This window comes from Colletotrichum graminicola (assembly GCF_000149035.1).
Source record: "Colletotrichum graminicola M1.001 genomic scaffold supercont1.86, whole genome shotgun sequence".
Classification (NCBI taxonomy): domain Eukaryota; kingdom Fungi; phylum Ascomycota; class Sordariomycetes; order Glomerellales; family Glomerellaceae; genus Colletotrichum; species Colletotrichum graminicola.
Window position 1 is genome coordinate 6,473 of NW_007361090.1, and position 23,157 is coordinate 29,629.

At 50.5% G+C, this 23,157-nt stretch overlaps 10 protein-coding genes across 10 annotated transcripts; 7 read left to right on the top strand and 3 right to left on the bottom strand.

Moving 5' to 3' along the window:
• Positions 1–424: 424 nt before the first annotated feature.
• Positions 425–835, top strand: GLRG_11391 (uncharacterized protein; the record flags this gene model as incomplete). Its single annotated transcript, XM_008102075.1, has 2 exons — positions 425–550; positions 605–835. 2 exons carry the CDS (start codon positions 425–427, stop codon positions 833–835), a joined length of 357 nt encoding a protein of 118 aa, XP_008100266.1.
• A 102-nt stretch (positions 836–937) lies between these two features.
• On the top strand, positions 938–1,240 carry GLRG_11392 (uncharacterized protein; the record flags this gene model as incomplete). Its single annotated transcript, XM_008102076.1, has 1 exon — positions 938–1,240. One exon carries the CDS (start codon positions 938–940, stop codon positions 1,238–1,240), a length of 303 nt encoding a protein of 100 aa, XP_008100267.1.
• A 682-nt stretch (positions 1,241–1,922) lies between these two features.
• Positions 1,923–2,653, top strand: GLRG_11393 (uncharacterized protein; the record flags this gene model as incomplete). Its single annotated transcript, XM_008102077.1, has 2 exons — positions 1,923–2,268; positions 2,325–2,653. 2 exons carry the CDS (start codon positions 1,923–1,925, stop codon positions 2,651–2,653), a joined length of 675 nt encoding a protein of 224 aa, XP_008100268.1.
• Positions 2,654–6,842: 4,189 nt separating this feature from the next.
• On the top strand, positions 6,843–7,073 carry GLRG_11394 (uncharacterized protein; the record flags this gene model as incomplete). Its single annotated transcript, XM_008102078.1, has 1 exon — positions 6,843–7,073. One exon carries the CDS (start codon positions 6,843–6,845, stop codon positions 7,071–7,073), a length of 231 nt encoding a protein of 76 aa, XP_008100269.1.
• Positions 7,074–7,434: 361 nt separating this feature from the next.
• GLRG_11395 (potassium/sodium efflux P-type ATPase) lies at positions 7,435–10,867 on the top strand (the record flags this gene model as incomplete). Its single annotated transcript, XM_008102079.1, has 4 exons — positions 7,435–7,689; positions 7,749–8,014; positions 8,079–9,762; positions 9,818–10,867. 4 exons carry the CDS (start codon positions 7,435–7,437, stop codon positions 10,865–10,867), a joined length of 3,255 nt encoding a protein of 1,084 aa, XP_008100270.1.
• A 688-nt stretch (positions 10,868–11,555) lies between these two features.
• Positions 11,556–13,020, bottom strand: GLRG_11396 (alpha-galactosidase; the record flags this gene model as incomplete). Its single annotated transcript, XM_008102080.1, has 4 exons — positions 11,556–11,867; positions 11,943–12,080; positions 12,174–12,821; positions 12,901–13,020. 4 exons carry the CDS (start codon positions 13,018–13,020, stop codon positions 11,556–11,558), a joined length of 1,218 nt encoding a protein of 405 aa, XP_008100271.1.
• Positions 13,021–16,276: 3,256 nt separating this feature from the next.
• Positions 16,277–17,260, bottom strand: GLRG_11397 (uncharacterized protein; the record flags this gene model as incomplete). The annotated part of the gene is made up of 2 exons (XM_008102081.1): positions 16,277–16,911; positions 16,987–17,260. 2 exons carry the CDS (start codon positions 17,258–17,260, stop codon positions 16,277–16,279), a joined length of 909 nt encoding a protein of 302 aa, XP_008100272.1.
• A 994-nt stretch (positions 17,261–18,254) lies between these two features.
• Positions 18,255–19,673, top strand: GLRG_11398 (uncharacterized protein; the record flags this gene model as incomplete). The annotated part of the gene is made up of 1 exon (XM_008102082.1): positions 18,255–19,673. The coding sequence occupies one exon, from the start codon at positions 18,255–18,257 to the stop codon at positions 19,671–19,673; it is 1,419 nt and encodes a 472-aa protein (XP_008100273.1).
• An 840-nt stretch (positions 19,674–20,513) lies between these two features.
• GLRG_11399 (uncharacterized protein) lies at positions 20,514–20,804 on the top strand (the record flags this gene model as incomplete). Its single annotated transcript, XM_008102083.1, has 1 exon — positions 20,514–20,804. One exon carries the CDS (start codon positions 20,514–20,516, stop codon positions 20,802–20,804), a length of 291 nt encoding a protein of 96 aa, XP_008100274.1.
• Positions 20,805–21,183: 379 nt separating this feature from the next.
• Positions 21,184–22,304, bottom strand: GLRG_11400 (zinc-binding dehydrogenase; the record flags this gene model as incomplete). Its single annotated transcript, XM_008102084.1, has 2 exons — positions 21,184–22,071; positions 22,131–22,304. The coding sequence occupies 2 exons, from the start codon at positions 22,302–22,304 to the stop codon at positions 21,184–21,186; spliced, it is 1,062 nt and encodes a 353-aa protein (XP_008100275.1).
• Between the last annotated feature and the right edge of the window lie 853 nt (positions 22,305–23,157).

Below are 23,157 nucleotides of genomic sequence, written 5' to 3' on the forward strand. Positions count from 1 at the left end.
TTCTCGTCCATAGCACACAGAGCCGAGATACGCGCATGCCCCGTCACCTACCTTAAGTCCCTGCACTTCTCTTGCTTCTGAAAAGAAAGAGACAGATAGGATTTCGCTTTTCATTCTCTTACATCCCTTCCACCTTTCGACCCCTTCAACACTCTCGGCAAAATGCATGTGCCATCAGATTTCCCCATTCTAGGTGGCGAAATCCATCCCAAAAGTCCACCGACATTTATCCGTCACTTGACCCATTTCGGCCGTGCGGACGCCCAGTCCAGACTAAAACACAACTCAGTCCCTGCGTGGCCCCACCACCTTTCTGTCTTCTAGCCTGTTTTGTAGACCTCACTCTGCGTCTCAATTACTTACTTCTACTTCGACACAACACATATACATCCAGTACAGCTTGATATGCTGTCCCAGTCTCATTATGCTGTCTGCTACAGATCATCAAGTTCTCAGAACGCTGGAGGGTTTTGAAGCTTCAAACATCACTATTGTAGAATGGGAAACTCCTCTCCTTCGCCGTTTGGGCTATCCGCTTGCGCCCACATCGGTAAGTTACCAGGATCCTGACCCGGTCATAGCCTCTTACTGACTTCGAATCCAGGACTTAATATTCTTGGTCCCAGACCATCAGCCTCAAGAAGCAAACAATATTGCCACAGTCAGCGGCTTGAAACTGGCTAAAAACGACGACTTTCCGGTCGCGTACCTCTCGGAGTTTGCGAATCAAGGCTATCGCTATGTCTACGGCAATCCAATGTCCCGAGTCATTCTCGTGCCTCTTTCCTGGACAGGTATTGAAGAAGACGACCTATCCATCATCGAAACAACCTAAAGGCCTCTTCCCTGCACCATCTGGACTGTGTCTTTGCCTGCTTTTTGCGCCGCCTACCTGCGTATCATCACTCAAGAGAGCATAGAGAGCGAATTTCGGGACATGGCAATTTCAGATCTTTCGAGTGTCATTGCTTACAGCATGTTGGACATGAGCTACGAGGGGGACTACTTGCAACTTCCAGAAGATGACGTTGACGAGGCTGATGATTCCCGAGAGAACGATAAAGATGCTGCAGCATTGGCGGAGAAGGAGGCTTTGGAGATGACGGATGCTCTCAACAATATTAGAGATTGGCATTTCAGGAAGAACGAAGACTGGAACAGAGAAACGCTTATTCAGTTGGTTTCTGGCAAGCTACGATATGATGACTTACCCAGTAATGAGGCAGCACAATGGAAATAGTCAATTGGCCACATCTGAACTTGAAGCTCAATTTCAGGACGTGATTGAATGTACTGGCATTATTCTCGATGCCGAAACAAAACATTCCTCTCATGGTTGAGGAAACCAAGGTACGAAACCTCCTTTCCCTACGCCTATGGATAGAAGCATGAAAATCCACGCATTACCATACAAATAAGCGGTTTTGAATGCCCATAACATTATTTATTAGAATTACGTCATTTTGCCCTCTCTTGCGACAGTCTCTTCAAGTGGCCGGGGCATTTGGTCCACCCACTTGTTCATAGTCTCTTGCTGTAACTTTTGCTCCTGGACGTCTATAATAGCTAACAGCTAAAATGTGCACCTTCTTTTTGCAACCCGTGGTAACGTCAAGGCTTTTTGTTCCTTCCCTCTACGTTGCTGTGAAATCTTTTCGTTCCTTCCCTCCACGTGCTGTGAAATCTTTTCGTCCCTACCCTATACGTGCGATGAGACCTTTTCGTCCCTTCCCTCTACGTTGCCATGAAATCTTTCCGTTCCTTCCCTCTACGCTGCTGTGATATCCATTTGATCCTTCCCTCTACATTGGGATGAAAGAAATAATCTCATTCCTTCCCTCCATCACCCCCCTCGCGTTTGCCTGCTATGGATATTTCTCCCCCTCAACAACTCAACAGTCGAATATCAAAACGCAATCATCATGGCGCCATCCGTCGATACCATGAAGCAAGCTGCTGCCTGCGTCTCCAGGATTCTCGGAGAGAACCAAATTGAGCATGCTTTCATTGGAGGATTTGCGTTGCGCATGCTTGGCCATGAGCGCTCGACTATTGACATTGATGTCGAGATCGGCATTGATAATGCACAGGAGATGCGCAGTCTTGTTACCAGAGTTTTACGCGATGCGGACTCTCGCTTTGTTGTTTCTCACATGAAGCTTTTCTTCGTCCTAGTTGGAAACGGGCAATTGCGCGTTCCGGTCGAGACTCTAGCGCGCGGTGCTCTCAATCTCCCCCGACAGCTTCCTGTCATTTGCCCTGGCGACGGTGAGTTTGATTAATTGTCTCCATCCAACAAAATGGCCTCTAACGTTGAATTACAGCATCTGTCCCGATTCTGCTGCCCGGTGTATTGATCCTGACGAAGATTAAACGCTGCACCCTGTACATTGGTAGGACCCCTCCGCAGTCCATTGCCAAGCACCTCAATGATGTTCGCGACATCATCCATCTTCTTTACTGGCTGGTCAACCACGAGCAAAAGATTGACTTCGCCGCCTACGACGCCGCCTTTCCCGACAGACTTTACGAAGCCGTCCGCAAATTGGGCAATCGCTGGGTTGAGAGAGAACAGCATGAAGATGTTGCACTGCTTGACCGCGTTCTGGAGGATGGTGACAAGACTGTCATCATGGATTATGCAGCTGGGTGATACTGTACAAAGAACCTGGAAGCTGGAGCCTTGAGCACTTGACAGCACGGAACGGATTCTACCGACGAAATCCTGGAACGTTGGCGGAGGCATGACAGACACGGGACGAAATTTGGCAAGATGGACTCTTATTGTATAGTCTTGTGGAATTGATTGAATGTCAGCTGGTGATAACACAGACTGTTAAGAGAGACTGAGAGTCTTGCGTCCGGACACGCTATCCTTTTATCCACGGATGAGGCATGCTCACATTCACTGCTTCATCATTGCTTGCTAGCCCACGCCAACAAGTGAGCATGTAATCAACTCCTGGCCGACCTTCCATAGCCAATACACATCATGAGAGTCCTATCATTTCTCCCACTCACTTTCCCACTCATTCAACCATCCCCTCACTGACCATTCCACCTATTATATCGCCTATTCTCTAATCTATCCATCTATCCTCCCTAAACTCCCACCCCTCCATACATGACACTACTGAGTTTTCACTCCCACACCAATCACTTAGTAGGTAGTAAAAAGGGTGGAAAAGGTGTAAAGGATGGAAAAGGTGGAAAGGATGGAAAAGGTGTAAAGGATGGAAAAGGTGGAAAGGATGGAAAAGGTGGAAAGGATGGAAAAGGTGGAAAGGATGGAAAAGATGGAATGGGTAGAAAGCGTAAGCCTCAGTTAACGGCCCTAAGTTTATCTATTCCATGTGACACACTGCTTGGGCATGAATCGTGGGCCAGTCAGCTTCATATTTGTCTAGCTTTATGCCGTCTACATCAAAGAGCGCGCCTGCTGTAATCGTTTATTTGAAGGTAAGTATGCTGAATGTGATAACCTTTGGACATGACTTCTGACCTCTTGCTACAAAGGTGCCCTATGCTAGTTGAAACGCCCTCCAAATAAGACTACGTGCGACTATCGAGACATCAGCAACAGGCCTACAATACCTTTCGGACGATCGATGGAATGAAAAAGATTCGGACGAACACTTCGCCGTCCGAAAGACTCAGAAAGAGGTGCGAAAAAAGAAATAGGTAGCTCCTGTGAATACGAACTACAACCGCCAACTTACCTATCTACAGGTCGGCCAGCTATGTTCTAGCTTTGAATGGCTCCCACTTACAGACCTGGAGGAGTATACACCAGACTCAGAAACAGACTTTCTGCGGCTAGCCTTGGACTCCGGCCCCGCCATTGTCTGCATCTATAACATCGAGAACTCCAAATATATAGAGTCGGTTAGTGGTGATGAAAGAGGACACACGGTTATAATACGATGGGATGCTGGCTAGTTCCTGAAATCATACGGGGCGTGTAAGGTTGGCGAAGTAAAATTACTATCTAACCACGGTAGCTCTGTATGACTTGTTTGCTTCTTCTTGTCAAGAGTAATGCGGTTTCTGGTGAACAGTTGAATGTGACGAATGGAGAGGCTCCCTCAATAGTAGGTATAGTGACTCGGATCTACTTCCTAGCCTGCTGAAACATCGTTCACTACTATCCATTTAACTCTTTTGCCTTATACCCATGTCTCCACTGTAGACATCTACTTCCCCAGCTTTACCGGCATCACCACGGCGCCCCATCAGTTTCTGATTTACATCTGTGGTCTGTACTTATGGCGGACCGTAGGAGGCTTCGTGTCCACTTCAGTCTGCAACCCCTTTAAGTCTTGTGCTACGGTTCTAACATCTCCCAGCTTTGAGAATGGAAGTCTACGATGCAAACGAGGCGCACAATATGCTTTAATCATGGGTCTCTGCTTAGGCGTTCGCATTCCTCACTTGCTATTGTTGACATCCGGAGAGGGAAAGTGTCACAAAAGCTTCATACAGCACCTATCAACTGTATCGCCATATGCTCTCTGGTGGTAACATGCTATAAGTCAAACTACCCACTTTCCGCCCACCCCTGCATTCCGCCCACCCAAAATCGAAGCCATCACAACCAACACCACTTTATTCAAATAACTATTAACTACCTCTTGAAGCTATAATAATATAGCTTTTGGCCTTACTAGGTAATTCTGATGCGCTAGATTTAGCTGTATTACTTTTAGCCTTACTAACCTTAATTTATGCCTTCTGTATATCTCTAATTATTATAAATTTAATATTTAGATCTAGATAAACAGCCTTTTTTTTCTTTGCTATACTGTTATTAATTTTAGCCTGTAGAAGCTTTATTTAATAATAGGCAGTAGCTAATTAAAAGGACTACTACTAGAAGCCTTTTTTAACCTTTCTAAAGAGCTAGCGTTATGTAGTAATGTTTTACTTTAGTTAGCTAAATAGGTATAATTAATCCTTAAGGTCTTTAACCTTCTTTAGTATAGACTACTTAACAGCAGATAAATATTCCTTAAAGTCCTAGCTAGTATAAGTATTATAAGCCCCTTTTACTTTCTTATTAATTAGTGTTAATAGTATTAATAGTGTTAATATATTTAGTAATAGATAGGAGCTTATTAGAGGCTTAGTAATAGTAACTAGCTATAACCTAGTGTATTTCTAGCTACTTTTAATATTACTAGTAGTTAGCCTAGCCTAGTAAGCCTTATAGTAGTAAGATATAAATAACCTCTTACTAATAATAGTTAAATTATTTTACTATATAAGGTATTTAAGCTTCTTATAATAGGCTACTTTTATAAGACTAAAGACTACTTAATTAAGAGGCTAAAGGATATAAAAGGTATATAGTAATAAGAATAAAAGATAGATATTATTAGTATAGTATAACTATATAAACTTTATTATTATATAGCTTTTATACCTATTTAAGATAAGTAGTTTAGCCTTATAAGGTTAAAAAGGCTTAGTCTAAGGGAGAAAAACCCTTTATAGCTACTTAATAGTAGTATTATTAGTAGTCTACTTATTCTTTATTACTATAAATTTTTATCCCTTATATAAATTAAAATCTAAAAAGAACTACTACTACTAGACCTTTTTACTTTTATATATAACTAAAGGATAAATAGTATTACCTTTAGTAAATATATACTTAATAATAAATACCTAGGCTTATAATCTAGGCTGCTTTTTCCTTACTACCCTTATAGTAGCCCTACCTAGCACTAGGCTATTATCCTTTTTACCCTTAAGGATACTAGTCTTATCTATATTATATCTATTAGCTAGGTTAATAGTAGTAATATAAGGTATAGTAAGATATTTAAACTAATTCCTAATAACCTTAGTAAATACCTTATTAATATGCCTAGAATTAATAAAGTAACTTCTTTAGACCTTAATAGATAGATACCTTTATAGGAAGGTATTTACCTATTGCCTTCCTAGAGGTTAGGTATCTCCTATAGCTTAGAGGATGCACTAAGTAAAATCCCTTAGTTATTAATAGGTTAAAAGAAGCCTAAGATTAGCCTGATTTTACACCTAACTAGCTAGGCTGGCCTCCTAGGCATAAGATAGTTACTAGAGGTCTTTAAAGGCAGCAGCCCTCTTTTAGGTGCCGTTCTTCTAGTCTTAAAGTGTTAATTATAGTATACCCTATCGCTTAGAGGCATTACAAAGAGATATACCCTTTATAATAGCAGCAAGTGCCTAATTAATCTTAATTTTAGTATATTTAGTTATTAGGTAATAAGGAAGGTATTCTGAAAAAATGAAGTGATTTGGAGAAAAATGGAAAATGTTGTGGCACTTTGAAAATTGAGGCTATCTAGAAAGTGGGTGGCTGGGCGGCATTTTCTGGGTGGGCGGAATGCAGGGGTGGGCGGAAAGTGGGTAGTTTGACTTATGTCATAGGGATCAACATGCTTCCTTAGGTGCTGCAGGCGTGCCGTATTCCCACCATACCATTTATATATGCTGCGCCGGTCTGGACTTATACGGTTCCAATGCATTGTTGGTTGCTGTCAGAATGCTTAACTAAGGTTACCCCTATTCAAGAGATGGAGTCATAAGGAACGCTCGCGATACCTACAACCAGGCTATGGCAAAGCACCAATTCGGATACCTGTTAAACCCGGTTTCCTCCGACCTCTCCGACGCTTACATACCTACCCGGCACTCCTGCAGACCCTCGTCAGCGGCTTGTTCACTAGTTGCAGTCCGCCGCTGGGGGGGGCGGTGGAGAGATCGGCATCCTGGCTCTTTTCCAGCCCCTCCATCCGTTCACCCACTTTGCATCGGTCCCGGTCCGGTCTACTGCCTCCCCATGCCCGTTTCCCATGGAACGGCAGGCGGACTTGACAATCTATGTGATTGTTCTATACATTATCTTCCTCTCCTTCCGCGTCGTCGTCTTCCTTTTGCTTCCCAAGATCGGTCCTCGTCGTCTTCTGGCCTTCTTCCGCGCACCAGGGGCTCAACCAGCATCATGGTCGCCAAGCTGGGCCAAGAAGGCTAAGATGGTCCTAATGCTCAATAGATGGATCCATCACAACCGTCTGCACCAGTAAGAAAATATTCGCAGATACCGTTGCATCAAGCGACAGCTTTGGGTCGTAGACAAAACGGGAAAGCTTTCCCGCCGTTCGGTGTCTGCTTCTCAACTGGCTCAAGATGAAGCGATGCCCCCGTCCATCGTGAGACAATCTTCCCTTTTCGTAACATGATGGTTGCACTCTGTGCAATGATACGCCAATTCACTACTTGCCTCTGCGTCGCCACCTTGACCAGTCCTTGCTGAGTTGTCCTCCAGCGTCTTGGCGGTGATACATACCCCGTCGTGTCCGTGTGAGCAGTGTGCTAACATTGCTTAACCGTTTCGCCATCCATCATTCATACCCTTTTGTTAACCTTGACTTCAACTCTCTCAGTATGGCAAGATCCAAGGCAGCAAAGCCCGCCGACACTCACGTCTCGGGACAGTCCAACAAGCCCCTCTCCCAGCCGGCCCATGCCTTGAGCTACCAGCAGCTCTCCGAGGAGCTCCGGGCCGACACCGACCACGGCCTCTCCGCCGCTGATGCCAAGGCGCGCCTCGACGAGTACGGTCGCAATGACCTCGGCGAGGCGGACGGCGTCCAGCCTTTCAAGATTGTGGTCGCCCAAGTCGCCAATGCAATGACCATGGTGAGAGTCCTTGATTTACCGGTGTCTCCTCGCGTCTCCCTCGCTAACACCCCTCCCAGGTCCTCATCTTGGCTATGGCCGTCAGTTTCGGCATCGGTTCGTGGATTGAGGGCGGTGTCATCACCTTTGTCATCCTCCTTAACGTCGTCGTCGGCTTCTTCCAGGAGTTTTCCGCCGAGAAGACGATGGATTCGCTCCGCTCTCTGAGCTCTCCGACCGCCAGCGTCGTTCGCGACGGCGAAGCAATGGTCGTGCCGTCCGGCGACATCGTCCCCGGCGACCTGGTCGAGATCAAGACGGGTGACACCATCCCCGCAGACGTCAGGTATGATATGTCATCGACAGCCCCCCTTCGAGACCGAAAGCAAAGCGACTAATGATATTTACAGGCTGATCGAGGCCGTCAACTTCGAGACCGACGAGGCTCTGTTGACCGGCGAGTCTCTCCCCGTTCGGAAGAATGAGGGTAGCACGTTCCCACACAATACCGGCCCAGGAGACCGCCTCAATGTCGCGTACAGCTCCTCCAACGTCACAAAGGGCCGCGCGAAAGGTATTGTCTTCGCCACCGGCGTCTACACCGAGATCGGCGCCATCGCGTCAGCCCTGCGCAAGAAGGACTCCAAGGTGCGCGAGGTCAAGCGCAAGCCTGACGGACGCGCGAAGCCGCACCGCTACCTCGAGGCTTATACGCTGACCTTTACTGACGCTGTCGGCCGGTTCCTGGGTGTGAACGTTGGCACCCCGCTGCAGCGGAAGCTCTCAAAACTCGCCATGCTCCTCTTCGGCATCGCCATCGTCTGCGCCATCATCGTCCTCGGCGCCAACAAGTTCGAGGCGTCGCAGGAGGTCATAATCTACGCCGTTGCCACCGGCCTGTCCATGATCCCGGCCAGCCTTGTCGTTGTCCTCACCATCACCATGGCCGCCGGCACTAAACGCATGGTCAAGCGCAACGTCATAGTCCGCAATCTCAAGTCCCTCGAGGCCCTAGGCGCCGTCACCGACATCTGCTCCGACAAGACCGGCACCCTGACCCAGGGCAAGATGCTGGCCCGCGGCGCCTGGCTGCCCGGCATGGGCACCTACACGGTCGAGAACGCGACGTCGCCCCTGGACCCTACCACCGGCGACATCCGCTTCGACGAGCGGTTCCCGCGACACCTCAACTTCAAGAAAGGCGGCGACGCGTGCGGGTCGATTGTCCAGACCGAGCAGCTGTTGAATAACAGCAAGGCAGCCCTTGCCGCCTTTCTTCAGGTCGTCTCCCTCGCCAACCTTGCCACGATCAGCAAGAAGGGGGATCAGTGGGTTGCGCGCGGCGACCCGACAGAGATTGCCATCCAAGTCTTTGCATCACGCTTCGGCTGGAACCGTCTGCATCTGACCACGGGCGAGACACCTGAATGGAGCGAGATCGCCGAACTTCCCTTCGACTCTGATGTCAAACGCATGTCCGTCATAATGAAGCACAACCCGACCGGCGAGTACCATGCCTACACAAAGGGCGCCGTCGAGCGGGTCATCCAGATCTGCACAAAGTTCACCCCAAAGGACTCGGGAGAGCTCGCCGACGTCACGCCCGAGTTCCGCGAGGAGATCCTCCGCAACATGGAGGCCCTCGCCGGCCGCGGCCTGCGCGTGCTCGCGCTCGCGAGCAAACCCTTCGACAACGGCACGCCCGTCAAGGGCGACGAAGTCGAGCGCGCCTCCGTCGAGCGCGACCTTGTCTTTCGCGGCCTCGTCGGTCTGTACGACCCCCCTCGCCCGGAGTCCGCTCCCGCCGTCCGGCAGTGTCACGAAGCCGGTATATCGGTGCACATGCTCACCGGCGACCACCCGGAAACCGCAAAGGCTATCGCTGTCGAGGTGGGCATCCTGCCGTCCCGCATGGAGCGCGTCGCGCGCAACGTCGCCGACGCCATGGTCATGACGGCGTCCCAGTTCGATGCCCTGACCGATGAAGAGGTCGACAGGCTTCCGGTTCTCCCACTCGTCATCGCGAGATGCGCCCCCAGCACCAAGGTTCGGATGATCGAAGCCCTCCATCGACGCAAGAGATTCTGCGCCATGGTATGTTGTGAAGCCCATGAATTACTTAGTAGGCCCTCGCTAACAGAATATCAAGACTGGCGACGGCGTCAACGACTCCCCCTCCCTCCGTCGCGCCGACGTCGGCATTGCCATGGGACAGTCAGGATCCGATGTCGCCAAGGACGCTTCGGATATCGTCCTTACCGACGACAATTTTGCCTCCATAGTTGCCGCCATCGAGGAGGGTCGGCGGATCTTTGACAACATCCAAAAGTTCGTGCTCCACGTCCTCGCGGAGAACATTGCCCAGGCTGGAACCCTACTCGTCGGGCTCACCTTCAAGGACGCGAGGGGGCTGTCCGTCTTCCCGCTCGCGCCCGTCGAAATCGTCTGGATCATCATGGCGACCTCAGGCATGCCCGACATGGGCCTCGGCTTCGAGCGGGCGGTCCCCGACATCATGCGCCGCCCGCCCCAGTCACTGAAGACGGGCATCTTCACCGCCGAGTTCCTGGTCGACATGGTCGTCTATGGCCTGTGGATCACGGCCCTCTGCCTCTCCAGCTTCTCGCTTGTCGTCTACGGCTTCGGCGACGGACGGCTTGGGGAGAACTGCAACGGGAGCTACAACGAGACCTGCGACGTCGTGTTCCGCGCCCGTGCTACAACGTTCGCCTGCCTAACGTGGTTTGCGCTCTTTTTGGCGTGGGAGATGGTTGACATGCGCCGCTCGTTGTTCCGCATGCAGCCCGGGTCCAAGAAGTACTTCACCCAGTGGATGATTGACGTCTGGAGGAACAAGTTCCTGTTCTGGGCCATTATCGCTGGGTTTGTCACCCTGTTCCCGCTGCTGTACATCCCCGTCATCAACACCGAAGTGTTTAAGCACAAGGGCATCTCGTGGGAATGGGCCGTGGTCTTCATCGCCGCGGCGCTCTTCTTCGGCGGCGTAGAGTCGTGGAAGTGGGCGAAACGGGTCTACTTCAGGAAGCAGAGCCGCAAGACACTGGGCGTCGCGTGGAAAGACATGGGCATAGAGCAGAGGGTGTTTGGAGAGTACCTCGGCGGCCCTTCCGATGACGACCACCACACCGAGGTCGGCTACGATGACCATGACATGGAGAAGGAGGGATTGGAGAAATGAAGCATGTGCAGGGATTCACACGTTTACTTACAGCCCTATTGGGAGTAAAGCACTGGGCTGTATTTGCAGTGCAGGGGACTTGGAATCAGTCCAGGATCATAGCGGCAAAAGCATGGACCCTTTCCATAAATAGTCCTGTCGATGTGTGAATGAATCTTGTGGTACTAGCTGGCTCAATAGTCTTCCTCGCCTCTGTCGTCTGAGGATACCTTCTGATGAGCTTATCTGGCTCAGTACATTATCGTCATACCAACATTAACATAACTGCACTGCCGAGTCTGCCGTTGTCCTGTCTAACCTAACACGCAGGAAAGCGAAGTCTTGACTCTCTGGACATTGTGTTAATCGTGATATAAAAGTTACCGTGTTTCTTCTGGCTTCGTGGATAAACCGAATGACTACATAACCATGCTGTCCCTCCGTAGAGGCCAAATTCCACTGAGAATTGTCGTTAGTTGTCTTTAAACTAAGCATTAACTGGTAGTAAAACAATAAACCTGCAAGAGGAACGGCATTGCCGTTCGTAAATGTTCTGGTTTCATAATATATACTTTGGAAGTGCTGCAGCGAGCCATAAAGCGTGCAACGCCGCAACCCTCCCCGGAACGATATTTAATTACATACAGCCAAGAGCCCGGCTGTTACTCGACAACAAGAGACGTCATCATTGCTCAGATGTCTGTCCTTCTCAGACCTTTGTCACTTTGAACACGGCAACGTCGTTCTTCTCCAGCTGCGCACTCACGGAAGTGCCGGTTCCCTGCTTTCCTGTGAGGAGCTCCTTCCAGGCAAAGGTGCCGGAGCCGAGGCCGGGCACATCGGTGAAGTTGACTGACATGGTGGCGGCGGCAGTGCTGGCGACGAGCGCGACGACGGTGCCGTCGGAGAGAGCGCCCGCCCAGTACGGGGGCATGTTGCCGCTGCCGGGGTTGGTGGCGCCGCGGGGGGTGAAGGTCGTCGCCGCAACACCGAGGGAGTCTTGGTTGACGGCCAAGAGGTCCTGTGATTATGATGAGCGACTTTTCTGTCTGAAAATGGCCGGGCGAGGAGGGCCAGATTCGGGAAATCAATGTACCTTGTTCGTGACGAGTGCGATCTGCGCACTGCTCAGCTTGCTGATGTCGGTTCCCAGAATAATGGGCGACTTGGCAATGGCCCAGATGGCGAAGTGAGTGCGCTCCTGGGCCGGTGTGAGCTTGCCGTTACCGATGATCTACAGAGTGAGCAAACGAATCAGCCAGGTCTATCAACAAGGAGTCGAGCGTAGAGATGAGGAAAAGAGAAGAACAAGAGGCAAAGTCCGTACCATCATGTCGAGGTCGTTGAATCCGTACGGCTTGGAGTACTTGGCAATCGGCGCCGCCCAGTTGGCAATGTTGACCACGTCCTGCCACCCACCCCAGTTGTCGGTGCTCATCCGCCACATCTGGCCGACCTGCGCGCCCCAAGTCCACACCTGATCGTAGCCCCAGTTGCACAGGGAGTAGAGGATGGGTCGGCCCGTCGCCTTGATGGCGTCGCGCATTGTCTCGTACCGCGGGCGCGAGTTCGGCGCCTGGTTGTTGGGGCACGTCTGCGGCGGGCCGGTCAGGTTGCAGGGGGTGTAGCAGTTGTCGTACTTCCAAAAGTCGACGCCCCAGCTGGCGAGGAGCTTGGCGTCCTTTTGCTCGTTGCCCTGGCTCCCGGGGTACCCGGCGCAGGTCTTGATGCCGTTGTCGCCGTACAGGCCGAACTTGAGCCCCATGCTGTGGATCTGGTCGGTGACGGCCTTGATGCCGTTGGGCCACTTAGCCGGGTCCGGGACCAGGTTCCCCGAGCTGTCGCGCTGCTTGGTGGACCAGCAGTCGTCGATGTTGACGTAGGTGTAGCCGGCGTCCTTGAGCCCACGACTAATAAAGTTCTGGGCCGTCGTCAAGGCGACGCTGGCGCTGGCGGCATTGCACCCTCCTTGGTTCTGGATCGAACGGAAACTATGATCAGCACTTCCGTAATGATCATCCTAAGAGGATACAACACAGAAGGGACAAACTTACCCACCCGCTCCAACCCAGAATAGGCTTTTGGCCGACACTCTGCTGGCGAGTTTCGAGGACGAGGGGCCCGGCGGCAGCCGCAGCGGCCAGGGACAAGATTGCTGGGACGGTGGAATGCATGATGGGGAGTGCTTTCGTCTTATATTCCCAGGGGTCAGGCTTGTAAGGAGTTGTAGTCGCGGCGTTCAGTTCCTGATGGCTCTGGACCATGGACAATGCTTAACGGTGCCATGCTAAGCTTTTATATACAAACTCGGGTCTCGGCGTTGTTGCTTGTTTCCTATCCGATCTGCAGCTTCTGCCGGTAGAGACGATCTCCACTGCCTTATTTCGCCGCTGTTTGACATACGAGGCACTCGGGTTAAGATACACTGGTCAGTTGATTCTGGGGTTAGAAGAGATTGACCGTCTGCCCGGCAGTGAACCTAGCGCGAATCTGCTCCAGAGTGGAGATAAATCGCGCGGGGCGTGTCAGATAGATCGCCTGTCTATAACTCGACTGGCTCGCTTCTATCGAGCTGGGTGGGTGCAAGGTATCCCCAATTTCGTATTTCGGTCACTATAGCCTGTACGTTTCCATATTGTTCGTCTATTTGGTACCCTACTTGAGGAATACCTACAGGCATAGGGAAATATTTTCCCCTCCATTGAGGGACAAACCCGTCCCAACATGGCACGCTAGGCAAGCAGTCATCAACCCATCAGTTCATCGCATGTTTGTAATAGAGTAGTATTCGCGGGGAGCCCTAGCTACCGTGCGCCTAACCCCACACTCGGCAGTATTCAATGCCGGATAATGTGTACCAAACATGGGGACTATGCTCTGGCTCTCGGTTCTAGTTCCAACGCGGCTCTCATGAGCGAGCGTCGGCACCGAACAAAGGCTCGGCTTAGGAAGCTTGATTGAGGCGCTCAAATAAACAAGTACATGGTATTCAATACGGTAGAGTTCGAATGTACCGTGGTCCAGCATGATTCGAAAACTTGACGGTTTGAGGGGGCAATTAATTCTGATTCATTAGATTCAATCAGAAACAGCAACGGACCCCAATTTTGCTTCTATTTTGAGTGATTGACACTCGTATTTCCCCATCTCCGCTGGGGCTTAGCCAACCACATCATTGGCGCGGATGCACTGAACAAATGGACAAAGCGATATGTCACACTGACCAATTCTTCGCGGTCAGTGATCTGCGCTCTGTCACATGTTGATAGTATGGTGCTCGCGACCATGAACTACTTGCTTGAACAGTTTACGTGTTGTTCCGTTGCATTCATCTGACGCATTAGAGTTATCGCTAATCTTGTAGCCCTTGTGGTATTGGCGCGGTTCTCTTATAGTTCACTTACTTTCTTCATGTTTTCAAGGGCCGTCAAGCTCCTTTCCTTGAGTGGTATCATCTTTGGTGGGGATGCAGGAAAGCTCCCGCTAGACCCTTGGATATTGAGGCTTGATCTGTTGCTGAAAGTAGACAGATCGAGTTTTCTCATGTCTTGCATAGAATCTTTTTGTTTAAAGGCTACTCTTGATATAGGTCAATCTTTACACTCTTTCTTATGCTACCTCTGTTTACATAGCCATGATCTCTTTGATCTTCATCTTGACTTTAGCTGTCAAGTCTTACATCCTCTCTAGCGATGTATAGTAGTTAAGTATTAGATGTATGTATTGTAGCATATCCTGTGCTTTAGTAGTATATTCCGTGCTTTAGATCATTAGATTGTTTTCATTTTTCTGTCATGAAATATGCCCACGGTTGCACTTCTCTTGACTTCATCCCTCGTTGTTCTGACTATTGTGACATGCAGTCCTGGCGCTGCGGTTCCCTCACAGCCCACACAATCATGAGTTTAACCAAAATCTTGCTTGGCATCGTAGCTATTATCAGTTCCGCGTCATTTCATTATTCTGTCCCGTCAAATAAGACAAAATTGTTGTTGCCATATGATGCATTGCTAGTGGCTAACATTGCTCCTTGACTGTTAAGCATACCTGTCCTAACAAGCTCCTCCACTATAGGAACCATAACCACAAGTTTTAGGGCTAGACAAATGGCAGTTTCTGTCGTCAGGCCTGCTATTTTAATAAAATTAGGAGCAGAAGGTGCCAGTTTCCAATAATCTCAGCAGTATTAGCATGGCTATAGTTGATAAATATGGGATTAACCGAAGTCTGACGGTTAGAATCCCTCATAGAGATGGCTTGGATTTTCCTAAATTCTAACGTAGAAAAACAAAGACACGCCTTCTACCCTGGATGCCTTAACGACACTTCCTCTCTATCCTGATCTAGATATCGTATCTTAAGTCGTCTTGGGTGATGATATCTTATTGGGGGGCTTGTTGTAGCCCTCTACATTTGCATTATATGAACCCGTAGACATACGCAAGTCTAGAAAAAGTCACCGCGGTCTATATTGTTGATACGTAGCAAGTAATATTTGAATTTTAGTAACTGTACAATGCGCTGCTTAATTTCTTTTTCCTTGTTTTGGAGCTTTTTGAAACTGGCTGCTTTTGGCGCGGTGTCTGGCTCGAGTCCGATCAGTAGGGTCCCTATAAGAGGTGAAGCACAGCCAACAAGGTAATCCACGATCCAACGTCGAAAGCCGATACGGGATTCATTTGCAGGGAGCTTGCGCATCCTAAACAATAGTCATGGGCAGCTTAGCTCGTAAGGATGAACGAACGATAACTCAACTTTCCCGCTCCAAGCTTATCACAGTCTTCGAGCACCTTTCAGGGTGATACAGAGCTTCTGGGCGAAAAGCGGGCACACTCGGACAATCGGCATGGCTAACTATGCTATCCCCAGTCTGCATAGCCGGCGGGTGCGCCTAGCGGCAAAAGCGGCACGCGTATCGGCTTCTGTCATTCACTCATAGGGGTCTGGTCAAGACGTTCCCACACAAAGTCTCCCTGCGGTGCGCCGATTCAGCAACAATTGTAAGGACCTAACAAATGACACCGGGTGACTACTAAAAAGATTGTAGCAGCTTAAACCACCTTCATCCTACTACCAAATCATAATCGGCAAAAAGTTGATAGCAGGCATGTAAGGAAGTCAAAAGTGTTTCACAGGCTACAAAGACGTCGACCTGGTGTCTAGGAATTTGTCTCAACCACAACACCCCAGTTCGACTTCCGGAATTGGAAGCAGAGAGTAAATTTCTGACTGTCTATTGGGCTAGTGGATTACCCTCATAACATTGAGTCTAAATTATATTCCATTGAGAAGAGTTCTTGAAAATCGATGGCATATATGGCGCTCTCGAAATCGCAACACCGTCTTGTAAAGCAGACCCAAACTCTACTTTCTCCGAATATCATTCGCTAACCAACGCCCAATGCTCTTCGTCATTTTCTTTTGGCCACCTTAGTGATTCCTTCCGCCCCGTAACTCGGAGCCAGCAAGTTCGCGTGGAGTCCCATCCCAGCCTTCGTCTGGCCTCCCCGGCATCTCATGCATCTCATTCAATCCCGCGGGACTCGAGCTCCGGTAGGATACGTACGGACTGCTTCGATATGTCGATCCTTTGGCATATCCGCCGTGTCCTTCATCAGGGCCGTATGAGGTGGGAGCAACCTGCTCAGAGGCATTACTGTCCTTCTTACGCAGCTTTCTGGTAATCAGCCAGGTAGCCAATCCCACGACCATCGCAGCAAATGGAATTCCAACCCCTAGTCCAACTTTTAGTGCGAGCGCTTCGTTGGCTCCAGAGTCGGACCCATCGACGGGATCTTGTGTGGGTTCTGAAGTAACAGTTGTGGATAACGTTTGGGAGGAACTCGCAGTGGTCAAAGTTGCTTCTGTGGAACTAACCACACTCGACGAAGTCGTTTGGCTGGGAGCAGCAGAGAGCAAAACTCCGTTATCATCGAGAAACACTTTTCTTGCCGAGGAGTCGCAACACGACTCACTACCCTGCATGCAGCAGTAGGTGCTGTTGCCACAGTCTTCCACTCTTGGGAAAACGTCGGTGACGAAGCCCGTGTTAATAGTTGTCTCATCTGGCAGTGGGTTTCGTTGTTAGCAGTTACGATATAGCCACGATGGTACGCAAATGGCAATGACAGCACACTTACTGAATACGCAAGTTTGTGCGCAATTGCTCCTGTCCCACGGAGTTGATAGACAAGGTCCTCGGACCAAGATATTATCCCGAAGGTCTTGACTTTTGCATAGTCGGTTCGGCATGCAATCGTCCTTTACTCCGCAGCAAGCGCTGGAACCCTCGCATACCTTCTGATTAGGCCATGCTAATCCACTGTAGCTGTAACAAGTCTCGCCTTGGGAGGCTCCCGTAAACAGAAAAAGCGAGCAAATGAAAAGCAGGATCAACCTGGGTGGTTTTGACATGGCGATAGAGACAGCTGAAAGCTCAAGGACGCAGGCGTGTATTATTGGCAAGATGCTGTGTAAGGCAAAAAGGAAGGGCATGCCCAAACTGAATGGACGAGAAAGACAGAAGAGAAATGGGAGAGACGGGCAAGAAGAAAAAGAATGCGGTACCTGGGCATGTCGGTGACCAACCGAAGTGTCCCAGCCGCTTAGCCCGTCGGCCTGCCTGGCGGTCGTTTGCCAAGATAGATAACCATCCAAGTAGTACATGTCTTGTTGGTACGAAGTAGCATTTCGTCGGTCGAGTACATTTTCCGCGCTCTGATTGCACACCGTCCAACGGCAAAGGGAGAGCCAAGACATGTAGCCGCCGTCCAGCCCTGTCGAACCCCTGTCTAGACTAGCGCAACGCTCTGTTGGCAAGGAGTGTACGGAGTATGATAAGAATAAGTGAACGAGGCCGCGGGTCGGGTCTCGGCGACCAAAGAACCTCCTCGACAGGAAGCTGTGAGTATGATGAGACAAAACAGCAACATGGTAGAGAAATGCGTCCGAAAGGCGGCTGCAATGGGCACATGTAAGTTTGCACGCCGCATCTCAGAATGCAATCTCTCACAAGCGTCCTTATCTTGAGCTCCCACCCCTGTTCTGTCTCATCCCCCTCCTGGGCGACGGTCAGCCTCTTTCGCCAACATAACCAACGCTAAGTTCTGGTTGGCCGCCTGGTTTGTTGATCGACTTAATCGACATCCCATTTGAAAGAAAATACCCCACTGCCCTTACTACGCTATTACGTTGGCCTGTCCGGGGTTGTAGGAATTCTAGAGTAGTAGGTAGAGCTGGAGACTCCCCGTTTTCGAATCACTTCGATTGTTCCCACGCGACACATTCGTCACCAAAATCCCCTGTTTCTCAACTGCGCTTCGCAGTTTCTCCTTGATTCAGCATGCTCCTCGTAGCCATTTCATCCTCACGGATAACAACGACAATCTTTTTCGTCTGTCTTTTATTAATGCTTTTGTACTCGTTATCTATCTTCGCACCATCCTATCATCCTACGTCACCCACACAGCCGGTGACGCAAGCGCCATCCCACCCTAAACATACCGACAAGCCCAAGGAGGAATCTCTGTCAATATGGCAGAAGAAGGCAGATTTCATCATGGAACAGGCGAAAGCATTGATTGAGGACCCAATCCAACCCCCTTACAAGGACAAGTTCCACGACCTCGGTCAACGGGTCATGCGTGCCCGAGAATGGGTCAAAGTCATCGACAACGCTCCCAAGTCTGCGAATACCCAAGTCCTTGTCGAAATGGTGGAGAGCGCAATCGGATCTTGCTTTCCCTTCATCCAGAATTCACCGCAGCGTCCGGGTAGCAAGACCCCCTTTTCAGACCTGCGTTCGTCCATCATTCCGGGATCACGGGGCTTCGTCATTGCGACAGGCAAGGGAACCATGAGATATGCGACTCACCTCATTGGCTCACTGCAAGAGATCTTGAACAGCAACATGACGATTCAAATAATCTATGCCGGCGACGAGGACTTCCCACCCGAGGGACGCGCGAAGTTGCAGTCTCGATTTGGCGATGTCCAGTTCCTTGACATCCTCAGTGTCGTTGACGATACGACGGTGCAGCTCGCCACAGGCGGTTGGGCTATCAAGGCCTTTGCAGCGCTCTACGCACCTTTCGAGGAGGTGATCCTCTCGGACGCGGATTCTGTTTTTGTACAAGTTCCAGAAAAACTGTTCGCTGATCCCTCCTACCAAGCGACCGGTGCTCTCCTCTTCCACGATCGCTTGATTTGGCAGCATGCTTTCGCCGACCGTCACGAGTGGTGGAAGTCGCAAATACACGAGCCCAGTGCCACGCTCAACAAATCGCTCGTCTGGACCGAGGACTATGCCGAGGAGGGGGACTCTGGGGTTGTGGTCGTCGACAAGTCGCGTCTGGATGTGTTGATGGGCCTGCTTCATGTAGCGTGGCAGAATACCTATGAGGTGCGTGAGGAGGTCTCCTATAAGTTGACCTATGGCGACAAGGAGACCTGGTGGTTCGGCTTCGAACTCAGCGGATCAAGCTACGCTTTCGAAAAGCACTACGGCTCTATGATCGGCTGGTTCAAGGAAATGGTTAATGACACTGCCCAAAGAGTCTGCAGTTTTGTTATAGGGCATGTGGATGTGCGGGATGAGCCCTTCTGGTATAACGGTGGTCTGCTGAAGAATAAGAAGGTTGATCCCAAGGAATATGGCCTGCCGACGCATACATTAGTCGACGGGAAGTGGGAAAAGGGTGCAGACCGAACCCAGATGAGCTGCATGGTCGGGGAGAATGTGACGCCATTGAGCAGGGAAGTGAGTTGGATTCTGAACAGTTCCATCACTTTGGCGGAAAGTTTGGACAGGGAGTTTGGCTTTGTTTAGACACGGACTGGCGTCTTTGGTGGCCAGGAATGGGCCGTTATCTTGTGTCATATTGCTATGTAGTGATGCCTGCAAACGATTGTACACCAACATCAATGTTAAATCATCACTATTAGTTTGACTCGGCAACAACACAACCTTCTGTAGACCGCAGCTTGCCGACTACTCAACAGTCTCCATAGCCAACAATACTAGCGAAAAGGTGCGGGCAGGCAAATCTATTGCTGTTCAGCTTTGGGCAAAAGCTGTTGGGATGCGTCCGAGAAAGATCTCCTTCTAAAACGGACCGTCCAACGGACTGACTTTTCGTCTCGAGAAGCGTGGGGCATAGCGATGAGTTCACAACAAGGGGTCGGAAATAGATAGAGAACCTTTTAAATCCTCGAGGCTATGCCATCCATGCACCAACCACATGGATGAATAGAGTTCATAAGATCAGCATTCAAGGCCATTTTATATTGGTTGTAGCTGATATTAGCCCCCAATGTAGATCTATAACGCTTAGATCTATAACGCGAAATCCCACATGAAAGTCTCCGGGCCCAACTAACAGAACCCATCAGAAATGCCGAGATCCAAGACTGAAGAACATGTGATGGAAACATCTAGGTCTGATGACTAAGCCATCATCACCTCATATGACGTATTTGGTGGAGTAACTCGATGTCGGTGCCACGGTCTATCATGCGACCAGCTCGGATGTCTCACCCTGTTTTCTTCTCCCCCAAGTGCCGCATCGAGAGACAGTGTCGTTTTCCTTGCCTCTGCTAACCTCAACGAAGAAATCACACGTCAAGACGAGCAAGTATCAAGAATACGAAAAAGCCAAATCGACTGACGATGCCTTTTTCCTTCTCGTCGTCCATCTCCTTTTCCTCTTCCGTCACCCGCAACGGCAGGACTGAGGAGAAACGATGGGCTCGCAAGCACGAATGCAGCCCCTCTGGCACCACGATCCGAACGGCTTCAATGCGGACGGGGGAACCAGTGTACCTCGAGCGCCGCGACTGGGACGCCTCAGGTCGTCCCATTCCCCAGGGACGGAATCTCCGCAACGGCGAGTCGACGAAGGCAAACATTGACAGACGCATCGAGGACGTCTCCGAGCAAGAGCAGAGCACCAAGTCTTGATACAATATGGCATCTCGGTCGGCACACCCGGAGTTTGGGGCGGGGAGGCAGGCGTTCATTTTGCAGCATCTACGGCAATCTTTACCCGATCAGCTGTGTGAATGATGGAAATTTCCAGGAGCGATACGTGGAGGAGGGATACCAAATCAGATTGCTAGACAATATATCCTGTTATGACTAAATTACAAAACCGTGCCAATCCATCCTCGGGCCAATCTGCTCGCCATTGCTGCATTCACGGGACTCAATCACGGACGCGAGAGGATTGACTATTTGGTGGTCATGACTGCATTAGGTTGTTCCAGTATGCCCCTCTTTACTCGATGGAGCCATACCAAGTTACACCTATCTAACGTACAATCGTCTTGTTATACATGTTTCAAATCTTGATTACGACCTTGCCAAAGTGCTTCTGATCCCACTGGTATTGGTAGGCGTCCTTGACCTCCTCGAAGCCAAAGATCCTCTTGTCAACAACGGGCTTGATCTTGTTGGCGTCGATGGCCTGGTTCATCTCCTCAAACTGCTGCCTGGAGCCAACAAAGATGCCGCGGACCGTGCAGATGTTGGCGAGGGCGTCCAGCATCGTGGGCTGGTCCTTGGGGCCTTCGCGGTGGGACAGGAAGCCAATGATGGTGATGACGCCTTCGAGCTTGATGGCCTTGAGGGACTGTGTGAGGGTGCCGGGACCGCCGACCTCGAGGATGTGGTCAACGCCGACGGCGTCCGGTGTCAGCGACTTGGCGACCTCGCCCCAGTTGGGTGTCTCCTTGTAGTTGATGACGTGGTGCGCGCCGAGCTCCTTGAGCTGCGAACCCTTGGTCGCGGACGACGTCGTCGCGATGACAATGGCGCCAGCGGCGACGGCGAACTGGACGGCGGCCAGACTTACGCCGCCCGTGCCCTGCGTCAATACGTAGTCCCCGGGCTTCAGCGCCTTGGACTGCAGGCCGTACAGGGCGTTCCAGGCGGTCAGCGGCGCGCAAGGCAGCGTGGCGGCCTGGACCGGGGTGAGAGTCCGGGGCGCCTTGACGAGGCCGGTCTCGGGGAAGACGCCGTACTGGCGGAGAGTGCCGTCAATAGCGCCGCCAAGACCGCTCTTCACGCCTAGGGGGGTAATGGGGTTGGCAAAGTGGTTCTGGTTGAAGAGGGTTGCGACGTGGTCGCCCTCCTTGACCTGCGTGACCTTGGAGCCGACGGCGATGACATGGCCGGCACCGTCAGAGGCCGGGACGCGGGGGAAGCTGACGGGGAAGGGGTAGAGGCCCTGGGCGAGGTGTGAGTGAGACGGGCAATGGTGAATGCATGCAGAGGGATATTACCAACCTTGGGGATGGCCAAGTCACGGTAGTTCAGGGAGACGGCCTCGATCTGAACGAGAACATCATAGTCGCCGAGCTGGGGAATCGGGACGTCCTTCTTGAGCTTGAGAGTGTCCCAGTTGGTACTGTCCTTGTCGATGCCGGTGATGGACCAAGTGTTGGTAGTTGTGGGAGCCATGGCGAGGGTGATTTCGGGTGCTTTCTTGTTTTTGTTGTAATGTGGAAGTTGTATGAGGCTATGTAATCCCAATTTGGTATATCCAGTCCCCGTTTGCTTGCGCAGTCTCGGTCCTTATACTTGACCAAGAGGGATTTCGAACCATCGTGGGGCCCGAGCTATTTGCTTCGAGGAGTGTCTGCATGACGCAATGAATAATCACATCGTCATATACTGGGCCCAACGATGCGGCATTCATTGACTGGTTGGTTCATGCTGACTCGCCATTTCTGTCATCCCTGCGCGGACCCCAGCCGGCCCCATCGACATCCATCAAGTCGTCAGTTTGACCGAGGAACACGTGGAAAATGTCATGGATACGCTTGTTTGACCCAAAGGGCCGCGGCGATCAGGTCATAGATGCCATGGATACACCCTCGTCTTCCCCAGTCGGTAGTCGATAAGACATGTTCCCTTATTGAAGCCGGATAGACGCCCCGTTCTTGGTATCCATTTTGTGGGCCAAAAGAAGGAAATCTCTGCCGGCTTACAAATAACCTTTGTGGAGTGCAGCGGCAGTCAAGGGAGGATAATAACGGTGAAGGAAAAAGAAACAGGCGGAAGAAAAAGTTGCGAATAGCTTCAGGATGACCCGACGAGACTAATGGAGTTCCACTGGCTCGTTTTCAACATATCTTCCATAAGGCACGACAGACTGATGTTCCACTCGGCTTAAATTGAGGGCTCATTATAACTTCTGCCCTCTCGTAGCCAAATTGGTAAATGGCCAACAATTCATTGTATGCAATTGGACGCCTAATGAGTGGCCCAGATAATACTTGGTAAGATAAAGTTGAGCTCATATCATTGAGAA